Genomic DNA, 14,955 nt, shown 5'->3' with positions numbered 1-14,955 from the left:
ATCGTGGATCTTCCGGCATAATCACGCGAACTTTTCCAATAACCGAGAATTCAGTGGAAAAAACGCAGTGAAATATTTTTCACAGCAGTTTTAATCGTTTCTGAAAACTTTGCCGGTCGGAACGGTCTGATATCTGGCCGTTGAAGCTCAAACTGTTTCTTTTTAAAGAACCATCGGTCAGTGATTTTAATCCCTGGTTCGGTTGCGATTGGCTGACCTTTACTTAACTCTTTGCCAGACCACCTTAATGGCTCTGCGCAACATTGCATCACGACCTTGATATTGGATTCGAGATATCACAGTGTGCTACAAGCAGTTCTCTAAGAGCCTGGAGAGTTTCAAACATATGGAAATTGACCTTTTAAGTCAAATTTGCTACACGTGTGGATTTTCTAATTACGGTCAACTGATATCGTCAATATTGTCACGAATTTACAAAAATTGTTGATTTTATCGTAGTTGTAAAATGTAAATTAATAATTATTTGAATGATCCCAATGTTCTCGTATCTTCTTAGCTTTTTACAAAATTCTAGAGGAATTTTAATGGGGTTATTAGTTTTGTTCATTACATTTTATTATTTTCTTTATTGTCTTCGTTTATTGCACTGAATATATCATAGACTTATGTGGATTATGAGAAAATATATATTGTGCAACAAATGTTAATTCTAAGAATTAGAAATTTTAATTGGTAGCTTCTTTTGCTTTTGATAACTGGTGAATTCATCGTGTCCCGTGTAATTCGTATGTTCTTTCCATTCGATCCATCGTTCGGATACACTTGTGAATCGTAAAATAGAACATTGTCGTTTATTTGAAGAAATAAAAACTATATTCTGATCCGCGGATAAAAATCGAGACAAAATCGGTGATTGAAGCATTACGCGCATACATACAGAACCGTGTCGGAACGATTAGAAATACAAAAACGGAGGTAAAATACCGTCGATGTTTCATGTCTTTTGTTCTTTCCCTATCCCTCTCTTCTTTCCCCTTCGTCGACGAAGCTTTTTGTTACTTGCGCAAGTATTAAATGCGTTTTTACAAAAAGATTGTTAATTGCAGCGATATATCAAGTTCGATCCAAACAATATCTCTTGATATTCTACGTTATATTTACAATTACACGCATATGGATCAGTATCGAATACCATGAAAGTTGATAATTTTCAGTGTAATTATGTCCAGCAAATGGATAGGTAATTCTGATTTTGAAATCGTCGAAGACAAAACGTGTGTTTCCCTCTGAATGTCACAGTGCAAACACGGAACACCGTCTAATCTACTTTCAAGATCGTATTAACTTGCCGAAAACGAAGGAATATCTTCGTCTTCGAGGAGAATGCAATTGCCGGCGTAATTCGTAAGTACGCAAACCTAATGAAAATCGAGAAACAGCCTCGTCCCGGATATTAATAACAAGCCAGTTGGCGGGGACACGGCTGAGAATTCAGGGAAATTCGGATGGATGCGCGGAACTACGATTACCCGTGTACAGGAGAAACGAGGCTGCAGCCGAAGCAGGACGTGTTCGCGGGAGATTGCATAAGTGTGGCATTAATTATTTCTGTAGTGGCGGGAACGTGGTGTTTGCGATCTACTCGACTTTTTGCTGCTTCCGCGCCCAGCCCTGCACTTACGAGGGTAGAAAAGGGCGGAAATGCCGGCAATTTCCTACTCACGGACGGGATCTCCGGGAATTACACCGCTTTTTAACGCTTTAATCGTCCAACGTCTTGCCTTGCTTCTTATTTTCCTCTCGGAAAAACAATTACGAGGTACGGGTTTGTACAGCGTCTTCAGGCGCAACGTGTACTCTACTGCTGATTCTAAAATGGAATATAAACTGCGGACGAAGAGGAAATTTGTACAGTAGAACCTCGATTATCCGAATCTCCGTTATCCGAATTCTCTATTATCCGAATCCTCTGTAATCCGTAGGTTTCATTATCCGAGCACGTTTCGCATGTAGAAAGTTCAATCCTCTAGAAGAATTTTTGCTAACTGCCAGGGAAAGAGAGATACAATTTCACAAGCAATTAAAAGTATCGCTGTTATATAGTGGCATCTGCTTGGGTGGCCGTTAAAAAGAGTATGGAAAAAACCAGCGAACTACATCGAAGAGACACCACGCAGGAGGAAATTAAAAGTATTATTACAAGTGTAGGAGAAACTCTTTCTGGATTGTTACAGAAACGCTCTTTCTACGATATCAGAATTCGCGATAACGCCGATATGATTGAATGACTTCAAGGTGCTGTATTGTTCTTCAATTGATCGTGACGTTGACTAATGTTATGTGTGCTTCGAATAACGGATTGGTACATGAATATAATGCGGTAATGATGACATCCTTCAACATTTCGAAGTATTTCGAGACTTTGGAAATAGGGTCAAGATGGTAAGAGGCACGAAAAGAATGTAATCTTATCGAATTAAATCTTCTCAAAATGTTGTGTAATTCAGCAGCTAAAGAGATTCGGAATTCATAACTCCTTAGCATATTTTATTTCATTATTTATGTTTTTTTTTTAATACGTACATGGAGATGAATATGAGAGGAGCAACTGTTATTCGAAAATTCTCTTATCTTGAAATTAATTCGGATAATTGTAATACCATTGTAATACCAAGGTTTTTCAGAAGCAGTTACACGTATCCTTTGGTATAATATAAATTATTAATAAAGATAAACGAATTCAAGTTTAATCCTCGAATTGCAAGTCATTACGATATAAGAAATTTTCTCCATCTTGTGTCTTCGCTCTTTAAGAACATAATTTGCTATTCTTTACTGGTTTCGGGAAAAAACAAGATTACAAACTTTAGATTTGTTCTCGGAATCTTCTCTGTTTTCGAATGAAACAGGAAAAAACGAAATGCCTTTCGACAAAGACATTTCAGATCCGTACCATTCAAAGTATCTTTCTGGAACATGTCCTTTCGGATAGCTTTTTCCTTAGAATCTTCCAACATCCTGATATGTAGAACGAAGAACTTTATACGTTAAAATCTCTAAATCCGCAAGTATCAACTCTAAATATTTTGTAAAGATACACAAGACATCTGTATTACGAAGATATGAAAACATATAAATACGAATATCTAAAGGAGCCAATAAAGAAACAGGAATAGTTCGGGAATATCATAAAGACATATGTCTAACATAAATTTGAAATGTGCATCGAATACGAACGGTCGATAAGCCGTATAAAAATGAAACGTATTTTTCCATGTTGTTCGATAGAAGATACGAGAATTTGACGAACCACAAGGAAATTCTACCGTACCTTTTAAACGTCCAACATATAATAACATGGATAACGATAAATGCACGATGTTCATCGAGAATTAATAAATTCAAACTATTCAAAGTATATTCATAAAATGTTATTCGATTCAAAGTAAAATTCAGTTCTCTCTGAGCTGCTATTCCTTGAAAGTAGGTCTCTTATCTTCTTTCTTCAAAGAGAAAATATTTCGTTTGTAGGGAGGAAGTCTCCGAGGACTTAGAAAAGGAGCTGAACCTGAACACTGAACACATAGACCGCACGACGCGAAAGTTTCTGTTTCGCCATACACAAACAGAAAGATGGGCAGAAGTAACTACATTACGGGCATTTTGTAATACAGTATCTGTTGTTACGTGTATTTGAACAGAGACGAATACAAGAAATTTCGAGAAACAGATTAATAAAAATGACATGGAATTAGGAACGTTCTCGTGTCTATCCTGAAACACAAAGAAATTTTCATTGCGTGTATTCTCATAAGGCAAATGAATCGAGAACAATCTTTCAGAAATAATTAAAATCGAAAGAAATATCAATTGAAATTCAGTTTTCACATATTCTACGCTTATGTACGTACGTATGTAGATCTTCTCGAAAGGTTATATATAATGCTCATTTTTTAAATATTTCAATTATGTTACTGATAAAAATTAAATGGCGATAAATGGCACGTTGATGATGAGATAGATTGCAAAGGATTTTTGCAAAGAAAACGATAGCAGTTGGAGAAAAGAAGGACAAAAAGGAAAGAAAAAGAATGTCTACTTTTAGAGATTTTTCGATATATAAATTTTTTAGATCAAATATATAAATATATAGGTCTTTCTGCGTGACTAGTTAAGACTGTAATACCATAGTTAAGACTATAGAGTATAAACAATTGCTTTTCATAAACAATTCATTTAATCCTGTTCCTTTTCCGGTGAATTGAATTATTTAAAACTGATTTTGCGACCTTCCTTATTTTTCTCCTTACTCCTCAAGCACGAAGTTTTTCTATCGCTATTTTTTTCAATATACCGAACTATTAAAAAAATAAAAGAGAAGTAATCGCGACATAGTAAATCGCACATTAATGGCGGTAATCCATGAAGCGATTGATAACGAAACCCGATAAAACCAAAAGCATTGATGTACATAGATAATGATAATTAATTAGTCGGCGGAGTATATAAAGCGAATCTGAAATGTTGGCCAGGCAAGTCGTGTGTACGGTAACCCAGAGTTTGGATATTTAAAGCGTTTTTCTCTCCCAAACGCAAAATGAAAGGTAAGCGAGTTACTTTAGTGGATACCTACGAATAATTTATTCGGTGAAATGCCAATGAGAATTAGAAACTGGAATTTGAGTTATTTACGCGAAATTAAATCTGAAATAAATAGAATCTTGATCATCGCTTTCTTTTCATATCGTATATATTCCGCGCTATACTAAAACGAGTACGTGGCACAATCGAATCGTGAAATCTCCGTTATCTGAACTAATAGGAAGATAAAATTCCTCCATCATTCTGCTCGATTATTCCAATTTTTATGAAATTCAAAATCTTAGCCGAAATATTGCTTCGAAAGTGGATTGAACCTCGTAGAGAAATGATTCTGACAGACCTGTTCTTGTCCTTTTTAGCCCTGGTTTTCCTTGTTCTTGTGGCTTTCCTGATTTACGTAAACTGTAAGAGTCAACAGAGTCTAGACGCTTATGCACAAGATTGTGAACTTATAACCGAGAACCAGCCGATGATTGCTCATAGATGCAATTGCAGCAGTTTTATCATTTGTACGGTGAATCCGCCAGTTCTCATGTCGTGTCCAGCCGGCCTGCACTTCAATCAAAAGATACAAGTTTGCGATTACAAATTGAGCGCGAAATGCGTTCCCAAAACAGGATGTCCACCTTCGTAACTATCAACCTGCTAGTTTTACGAATTCTATTTATTCCATTTGTCTCTGTATAGAAATATCTTTCGTAGTCATTGAACTGTTCATTTGGAGTTTCGAGAACTGTAATTATAAACGCTGATCCACCTTTTTCAAACTCTGTATTACATGTCTAAAATACGAAGTACACATGTAAATACGTAAAAACAGACAATCTTATTTTATATTTGCCTTTCATTCATTGGCCAATATGGAAACGATGCGATGATCGAAAAACGATAACATGAAATATTTAAAAAAACACTTGTGAGGAGATTAAACTTTATTTGCAGCAGCTGGCATTAACATTCAAACATTGTACCTCCCAAGATATTTCTATTACATATGTATTTTTTACGATAGCATTCGTCGCTTCATTATCTTCTGATTCACTGGAACGAATATTCATACTTCGTATATATTATATTTCGTTTGTATAGTGCACGTAATTTTTCAACTAACGAACGTGAAATTCAATATGCTGAAATTTTTGTATAAAAAGCAATATACTCTTTAACGAAATATTATAATGTTGCGTATAACGAATATCTATGTTGTACTGTATTTATTATCAAGTATAATCAATATATTGTCAAGCGCATACTTTCTAAAATATAACAACATTTCAAAGTATCTAGATAGTTTTATTCAGGATAGAGGATATTTTACAAACTTTATAACGCTTGAAATTAATCTATCGATAATCCTCGGCATAAATTAGAAATTCGAAACTCGTTTCCAACAGTTAGAATAGCTGAAGGATAGCCCGCTATTATCCCCAAATTTATTCCCTATAAAATTATTCCAGGGAAGCCACTTAATTTGTGCAGGGAAGCATTATTAAATAGATAATATAATACTCACAGTTGAGAGCCTCTTCGTCTAGTGCGACGTTCCTCGTCAGGGCCTAAAACAGACGGAGGCACCACCTTTGGCGAAACCACTGCCACAGGAGATGCTTCCAAGTTCATCATACTCTCATCTTCAGCTCCGACTTCATAGGGCATCACCGGCTTCACTGCTCGAAACGATGATCTACGAGCGGTCGGTCTTTCCTCTGGTTTCCTGCCACCTGGGAGAAAGAAATTTTCATTCGTACGACCGCCTTTATATGTTCATTTAATAACAGCAGTATTATTCTACGGATATATTAAAGTTATCAGAGTTAAGTTACAGCGACGGCGAATAAGAATTCAGATAAAATTTAATATTATAATATTTCCGAGATGGAATTAAATTCCCTAAATGCCTTAAATACCCTAAGATTAAGTAACCTAATTCAAATGTAATCCAAACTGTCGTGGTCTCTTATGGCCCAAAGGTATTACTCAAGGGTTAATCCCTCGTGTTTAGTATGTCAGAAACAACTTTCGAGTTATTAATAATTTAAAACACTTTTTTCTATGCATCGCTCATCGTCCAAACCGGTTTGGTATTTTATTGCAAGAAAAGCTCCTGTTTTTAATAATGAACAAATTTTAAGTTACTTTTACCTATAGTTAATTATGAACAATTTATTCGTTCGGTTTGTTTAATTAATTCAGAAAATTCTGCAACTATGCCCCATGGATATAGCCGTGTAATCATACTGTTGACTTTTAACCGCTATGATGGATCAAGCATCTTCATTACGTAAAAAGAAAGGAATAAGTTCAAGGATGAGAAAATTATAGAGGTATTTTTAGCAACTTTATATCCTGACACGCATACTGTCGTTCAAGGATCGAATGAATAATTTTCGCAATTACGATCGAATCTCCTTAACCTGCTTCCGTAAAGGGTTTAAACCGAATTAAAGCCTCAAATACCGCGTAACAAGCGCGTAAATTAATTAGAACGATGTTCACCTCGTTACAAAGTATTTCGACCATTAGAGATTAAAGTTTGAGTTAGAGATCCGACCAAAATTAAACGAAGTTAGGCCCGGGCCACCTTGTGGACATAGATGTGACTAACTAGGAGCCACGCTTCCTGAAGGCAGCTAAACTCGATTACATGTCCACGAGACTTTCGTCCGGTCTCGTAAGGATCGCAAAAGGCACCGCTGAGATAATCGAATGGTCTGTCCTTTTGTAACTATCCTACGGCGATCCCTGCGGTCGGTCACAGGATGACATACTCTTATGTCTAACCACCATGACAAATATCACATCTGGGAACAATTTAAACACATTAACTTGGTCGGACCACGTTCGTATATTTTATATATATATAAATGGAAGTAAGGTAAGGCAAAAAGAAACGATAAATTCGAGACAATGAATAAATTGGAGATTCGGTAACAAAGATATCCATTATTATCTGGTATCTTATAATGCAAATGTTTCGATTATGTATCAATGTTTCGCTATGTAAATTTGCTTCCACTTTGATATGCTATTATTTCCTTCCTTCTTATCGTTGATCTGAATTTCAGTATAGAATAATATTATATTATATATATTTTGTAATTTCTGGTATTAGTATTTAATTTAAGATGTTAATCATATAATGAATTCTCCACTCAGAGGTGCTCTACTTTCTCGTACGTCATTTTATTCCTATTTAAAGCAAATTACATTATATTTTCACGGACTAAAATCATCTAATTAAAATTGATCTATCCTTGTTAATTTCTTAGTTTCAATTACTATGAAAGTTTAAAAAACGACTTAATGCTGACAGGTTAATTAAAAGCTTTCTAAAATATTCCAAAATTAATGTTTCAAAAATAAATGCTTTAATATTCTGAATGATTTTCATGATTGATTACGCTGTACGTGACTATTCACCGCCATTTTCAATATATCTGCTCAGTACGTTAACATCAAACGGTATTAATATTTAAATACACGAGATACGAACGTCAAAGAGACAATTATCGAATTTTCATACTTCGTTTCACTAAATTTAATTTCATCACGATCGTTGTTCCATTAAAATGACAAAGATGCAGTGCACGCAACGCGGTTAATAATCGGCATTCACTGAGTGCGTTATATCATAATGGAAAACTGCAATTTATCAACTACTTACATATGACGCCCTTTAATTAAAACAAGAATTAATTAATGCAGCCGCTGTGTCATAAATTTTCCATGATCCCCAGCTTCATAATATCAAATACGTGGTGAAAAATTACGTTAATACACTTAATTACTAAATCGGCATGAGTTCCCTTCCTGCTTTCGAATATTCTGCAGTTAACGAGATCGAAATTTTATTATTGCACGTTGCAGCCGTGACAACATTTGTATCGTAAATTGTATAAAGTTCGTAAATTCTAGAAGTTAGAAATGTCAGAAATTGATGTTTTCTAAATAATTTCATTGCAATAATATTGCATAATATTGCATAATATTGCGTAATACAGCCCCTCTTTGCCTAATGAAAGTTTAATCGTAAAAAATATCGTGAATTGTCAGAGCTTACGCATGGTCGAATATCTCGATTTTAAAAAACGGAGAAAATCAATCACACGGAAGAATCTAATAGCACAATGTCGATTGCTTCAAAAGAAATTTAAGAAATTCCATCGAGTGCGATCAATGATTTTCATAGATTCTGAGAAAATATATAATAACAATGAGATATTTAAATGCGTTAAATACGCTATACTTAAATACGTTGTAATGGTTTTGTAGAACACTGCGTGAAGCGTGATGTGAAACTTTCAAGAATAATATCGTGGAGAACATTTTTATACGCTTTTCCCATATGCGATGCGGCTTGAAAATTGCATAGCCACACGTCTATAGTTTTCAACACGATCGTTATTACTTGTCAGGTACATGTAACATATCGATTCCCGTGAGGGGAGTGACGTCACACATGCGTGACGGTAGTAATTTTTCATTTTATAACAACATAAATAAAAGAAGTTTATTAATTACAGACCAATGGCATGTACGTGAGTAAAACCTCCATAATCTTAACGCCTACTATTCTAAACGTTCCACGGTCCTCTGTTAATATTTAATATGAAACTGGTAGCAGATGCGCTAATACTTTGTGTGCGACAGTACCAGAAAAGAGAGTGATGGTATTAGCTGTCCAAAATAAAACAGAAGATGCTTTATTCAGCTTTAGAAACCAAAAAAAAAAATAATAATAATAATAAAAACGAAAAAATGACACAAATGAAAAAGTGTATACAAAATCGGATTTGTACGCGTCCCGCTCACTACCAACGATATACGAAAGATGTACATTTACCTGTGTCGACGATAACGTGTTGATACAACGCGATTTACCTTGCGCTGAGATCGACGCTCTTTGTTGAGCCGCTGCGATGGCCATGGCATTAAGTCCACCGGCTCCTGGTGTGGCATACACGTCGTAGGCTGATGCCCGTCTCGGTAGTTGCACAGGAAGCCCTAAACCAGGTTCCGGATGAGCGTGTTGTCCTCCACCCCCAGACATAGCCGCCACGTTCTTCATTTCGTCGTCGTACGATCTCTGTCTGGTCATTCTACGAGCTGTACTACTTGGACGACGTACATGCCTTCGACGTTCTTCCTCCTCGTCCGGATTCAATATATCCGGTGGCTCTCCTAATGGAACACGAAAGGTCGTTATGGTTTTGTGGAACTCACGTTTTACAGCGAGATATTCAGATAAGATATAAAACATAATCGTTTTAGAAAATTTAGTAGGCCAGACGTTCTGGATATATTCAGATCGCGATTGCAAATAACGATTTCTAAATGTTGCGAATCGAAACATTAAAAATAGTATCGTACAAAGACACATGGAATATTAACATGAGTTATGTCTGAGTTATCATCTGACAAATTATTTCCAGGACGAACATCAAATTAATATTCTTCTACCATTTGACATAGTATAAAATTAATGAAACTTTTTCTCATAAACGTTAATATTATCGTTTTAACAACGTACGAAATACATTACCATATTTCGTAGCAAACAGTTTAATAATCGAGCCCAGAACAATAATTACTACGCTTTTATTTACTAATGAAGAGTTTCTAATAAAGTGTATATATTGTGCGTGTGTTTATTATTTCAAATACGAATATGAATCGTATACTTCATAAGATATCTGCTGTTATCGTCAGTAACATTGAATGAAACGTATCGTTGTTACATTCCACGCGATATTCAATATCCTATGTAAATTTACTCGTTCAAGAAAAGGAAAAGGGGGAAACAACGCGACTAAGAATTAATTCAATTTGTCTATAAAAAGCTTCAATATCCCTTTATATTTTTACGAGTTCCATATAAACCCATGTTTCGTTATTCTATAATAGAAAGATAAAGATTGCTTGAAAGAAGACTTCAGAAAATAACATTTCCTAAAATTGGATCACCTGCAGCTGGAAATAGCTATTCCGCGTTTATTTCGAAAAGAAGAGAAACGACTGACAGAGGAGAACATGGTTACAAAGAGTAAAAAGAAGAAGAGAAGAGAACAGAGAAAAGAAGAAAAGAAAGGAATTTAAATCGTGAACAAAGATTCTTACCGCCGACAGAAGATGCTACGACAGCGACCCTCTGGGGACTGGTGGCCCTACCCCTATCGACCTGGTGACGATCCGGCGAGGTCGCCCTAGACCTGATGTTGCGATCCAGGTCCCTTTCCCATCTGAGCTCGTCGCGGCGTTCTCCTGCAACCTTTCGAAACTATAACATTACGACACACAGATTAGAGTTTCACAGGGAGTGACACCATTGCGTGAAGGAGTTATGACTGTTGGCGTGACAGTGCTCACATCGGGGAGTGTATCGTACACTGATACGAGAAGCTATGAGTACGCGGGGATCTGATATGTCTGGAAAATATTGAATGATGAACTAGTTACGACTGCGTTCATACGATTACTCTATTTCTTCTCTCAGTTCTGTCTCTACTTTCTTCGCTTTCTTGTCGTTTGTTTTTATTGTCGAGATACGCTTTCCAAATCTAATCGACATTTGACAGCGATCATGAAACGATTTATCGTTCAAATAATTTTAATTTTCTTTGAATTTTCACGAAACTAAAATTATGTTCATTTTTCTTAACGAACAACCACTTAATGCCATTTGTAATAAAAAGGGGAAGAAAGTAACTGCTGATAGACATAAATACTTTAATTCCGAACTATTATTTCGTTTGGAAAATTAATTAACTTCGCTACTGTACTCTTTCATAAATCATTAAGAACAATCAATAATATTACGCTATCGACAGGTATTGTACAATTAACGCATTCGTACCATACGGTGCGAGTACGCAATAACAAAAAAATTATTGGAAAATTTATTGATTTCTACTGTATCACAAGTCTCATTAGCGACAAAGCTAGCAGCGTTTCGATTGGTCTTGTATAAAAACTTCGTAAGTTCTTAAGGATACGAACAATTATGAAAAGTTATGGAAATTCATGTAAAATATATTACCATAATTTACTTTCTTAAACTCGCTTGTAAAATTAAATTGTATTACTATCGCATACCTATCATTAGCTAGAAAAGTTTGGAGATACTGTTAATACTATCGATATCTATTTTTCGTAGCGCTAATAAAATAATTCTAATGAATATATTAAAAATGTAATAAGACAAAAATATAATCGGCAATATTTGAGTGAAGCACAAAACTGGAGTGGAAAAAAAGAAGTAAGAGGAATTAAAGAAGTAAGAGAAATAGGTCATTCACTGTCAGACGCAGTTTGCATCCAATATGATAGAAACCACATTTCTATAGTTTCTCATTTAAAAATTACTTCTGTTCAAAAATATTCAGATCAATAACACATTTTTAGAGGCATATAATTTTCTACAATTTTTTTCTTTTTTTGAGAACTTTTTATTATTTATACGAGACTAATGAATATGTTCTTGTAATTATACTATGAATAATTTTGTTGTTCTATACAAAAGCTTAAATAATAAATTCCGTAAATTGCAATACGTTCTCTTTTTCATGCAAATTGTCTAATAAATAAGTATTTCGAAAATGAGCTGGATTTATTATTCAAAGGAAATCACGATTTTCATTAAATGCTGAACAATAAACTAACGAAGATATGCGCTGGTCCATTTCATATCCCATAAAAAAAAAAACTTGTAAGGAATGGAATTTTTACTTCGAGAAAAAGTTAAGCAGTAACTGAACTTTCTAGACCAAATTACTTCCAAGTTTATTTCTACCCTTGTCATATAAAGTTGAGTAATTGAAAATTATCTCCATTTATTCCTTTCGTATTTTCTACAAAGAAAATAACTCGAGTTTAACTACTATTATACTAGTAATTACTTTGTACTCTTAACTACCTATACTGGTATACTACTGTCACAAGATTTCTTAAATATTTTCTGTACAGAGCTTTCGTTTGAAAGATTTCCACCTAAATACCTCGAAGGCAATGCATTTTCAGGGAAAATATCGAATGCAAAAATCTCACGGTTTCGAGGGAACAATGCAATTTGTGCTATTTTTCTGTGACTGGTTGGTCTTTACCAAGATTATTTGAAGATCGATTTCCATTTCAAATAGAAACTTGTATATTGTCTTTTGCAGAATCCTATCCTACGAGAGAAAAGAGGAAATTTTGCGTTTAACATTTTTTTTTTTTTTTTATTAGACTTCAATTTAGAAAGATGTTTCATAAAATAAGAATTTTTTTATATTCACAACTCGTAAATTAGAGGATGGAGAACTGTGAGATACGAACTACGCTTACTTAATTCTTTGGTAATGATTACATGATAAGGTGAAATGAAAATTCCACTTTTTTATACGATCTTCTAATTACTAGCGCAATTTTTCACATCTTTTATGCTTCTATACGAAGAATAATCGAATCTTGTTTTATATAATCTCTACTTCTCGCTTTAAATTTATCAAACGTCTTAAAAATGCTTCAGGAGTAAAAATACGTAGAAACAATTTTTTATCACGAAAGGGAGACAGGATACAACGATGACGTATGTACAAGCCGATCAGCTATTTATCTCGAGCAGATTTATTATTCGCGTTTCAGACTTTGCGTTTATCATGCATCGAATCCCGGTAACCAGATCCCATAAACAATCCCCGGCAACGGCTACAGGATCTTTCCGAGCTGCTCGAACTCTTCAAATTTGTAACTTGTTGTCAGGAAACGTCAGTTAGGGGAGACAATTACTGACGTTGCCATGGCGAGATTGAAAGGCTCGATGGAAAAGGGAGAGCCGTAGAGCGAGAAGAAAATATAGGAAATCCGTTTTCCAACGGCGATGCCGATATCACCATATCGGAACAAGTGCACGTGGACACAGCCGTTTTACGAAATCGAAGAAACGTCGTTATTTACGACGAGCTTTACCTGATTCCTACGTTTGACACCGATTTATCCAAAGAATTATTATTCATGTTTCTCCAATTAATTATCTATGGCATCTCTCCTGAAACTGGTCTGTCGAATCGATTTTCGGATTTCGGTGCCGAAGCTACGAGCTGACGACCGGCTGTTCCAATTCGAGGCGTAATCGAGGAAATTGCGTCAAATTTTAACGGAATCGCGGGATCTAATTTTCAGATTCCCCTCGCTAACGCCGGTCGTTCGACGCCGGTACTTCAGCCCCGATAAATTTGTCGCGAACTGTTACGCCGGGGTTCGTGTGTGCTTCGCGTGCTTACGTCACCAACCTGTTTCGGTCGAGGATACGCCACTATACATTATTCATAAGTTTGGTAAACCGTTAATTTGTGTACTAACGATCCTGTGCATTCTTTATCCGCGGCTGCAGCCGATGTACGTACATCTCAACAGATCTACTTTCATTGATTGCGCAATAAATTACGACGAAGAGAGGCTGTTCCGATTCATCGAATAATGTTAGGTTCTTCGGAAAAATCGTAGCTTTTCTGGCGTTCTGATTTATTTTTCGATGGTATGGAAGAACAAACAACGTGAGAATAAAATGTGTTGGGCCTCGTTTCATCCTACGAGTGTATACCTGTGCGTACAAATGAAATTTGATGGAATTTTGCTTTAATAAAAATAGTCCTTTTACAGAACCTACTAGTCGTAACCATTCGACTGACTTTCGCATGCAAGATAACCGATCCTGTCGATTATCCATTCCCCTTCGGTCGGCAATTAGTCAAATACGCGTGTACTTGACAAGCTTTTAAACTCGATTTTTTCGGAGACAAAGCCTCCAATGGAATCCTGTGGATTTTGATTTTCATCTTGTATCAATCCTTCATGCCACGAATTTAGGATCGCGTATATAAATTAATAGAATTTATTACAAAGCACGAAGGAAAACTTGAAATCACTACGAGAGAATTAGGTGAAGATAATGCTCGGAGGATTTCGTTCTACAAAAGGCTACAAAGGGTTTAACCATTTCAAGAACGAAACTCAAGGGAGTTCTAGGCGCGATTACGTGGGAAACGCGAATCGAAAATTGGAGAAATGAGTAAGGAAATAGAAAAATGTATTTCGTACTAATTCTCTTGTTACACAGAGATTGAATTCGGTCCCTTTGTTATTGGCAACCGCTAATTTCCGGCTGTGTACCGAGCAAAGATTTAAAGAGGCAGAATCTGCGATTCGCGACCTCTTTTCACTTTCTTGTTCCCTTTTTTCGACCGATTTCCGGATTTACCGTAACCCGACGCTCTCAATCCCTAGCCTGCCATCCCCTCCTCGCGTGGCCTCGTCCCTGATTTCAATTTCATTCCACTTTCTTTCGTTTCCGCAGTCGTTTCCAATGAAATGAGATTCTGCCGATTCTTCTCTCGGCTGACAAAAACGATTTCC

The 14,955-nt window shown here is 35.7% G+C and overlaps 2 protein-coding genes and 1 long non-coding RNA gene across 12 annotated transcripts in view; 2 read left to right on the top strand and 1 right to left on the bottom strand.

The window, feature by feature from the left end:
• LOC117151112 overlaps window positions 1-14,955 on the top strand; it is a 157,055-nt gene that overhangs the window by 54,054 nt on the left and 88,046 nt on the right. The gene's annotated exons all lie outside the window — the stretch shown is intronic.
• Window positions 1-14,955, bottom strand: part of LOC100745508 (regulating synaptic membrane exocytosis protein 1) — a 150,009-nt gene that overhangs the window by 52,003 nt on the left and 83,051 nt on the right. For 8 of the 9 annotated variants that reach the window (XR_004462446.1, XM_033322972.1, XM_033322973.1 and 5 more), the window contains 3 exons: window positions 10,681-10,840; window positions 9,445-9,744; window positions 6,077-6,284 (listed from right to left, as the gene is read on the bottom strand). Coding sequence is in view for 8 of the 9 variants with exons in the window: in XM_033322972.1 (XP_033178863.1) it covers window positions 6,077-6,284; window positions 9,445-9,744; window positions 10,681-10,840 (668 nt within the window). In the remaining variant the exon portion in view is untranslated. The remainder of the gene's footprint in view (window positions 1-6,076; window positions 6,285-9,444; window positions 9,745-10,680; window positions 10,841-14,955) is intronic. The other variant, XM_024370343.2, reaches the window with a different exon arrangement.
• LOC117152165 lies at window positions 1,241-4,091 on the top strand. Its single transcript, XM_033322977.1, has 2 exons — window positions 1,241-2,403; window positions 3,493-4,091. Exons 1-2 carry the CDS (start codon window positions 2,246-2,248, stop codon window positions 3,656-3,658), a joined length of 324 nt encoding a protein of 107 aa, XP_033178868.1. The 5' UTR covers window positions 1,241-2,245; the 3' UTR covers window positions 3,659-4,091.

This window comes from Bombus impatiens, unplaced genomic scaffold, assembly GCF_000188095.3.
Source record: "Bombus impatiens unplaced genomic scaffold, BIMP_2.2 scf_0739, whole genome shotgun sequence".
NCBI lineage: Eukaryota > Metazoa > Arthropoda > Insecta > Hymenoptera > Apidae > Bombus > Bombus impatiens.
Note: the sequence above shows the minus strand (reverse complement) of the source record. Positions and strands in the feature narration are given on the sequence as shown.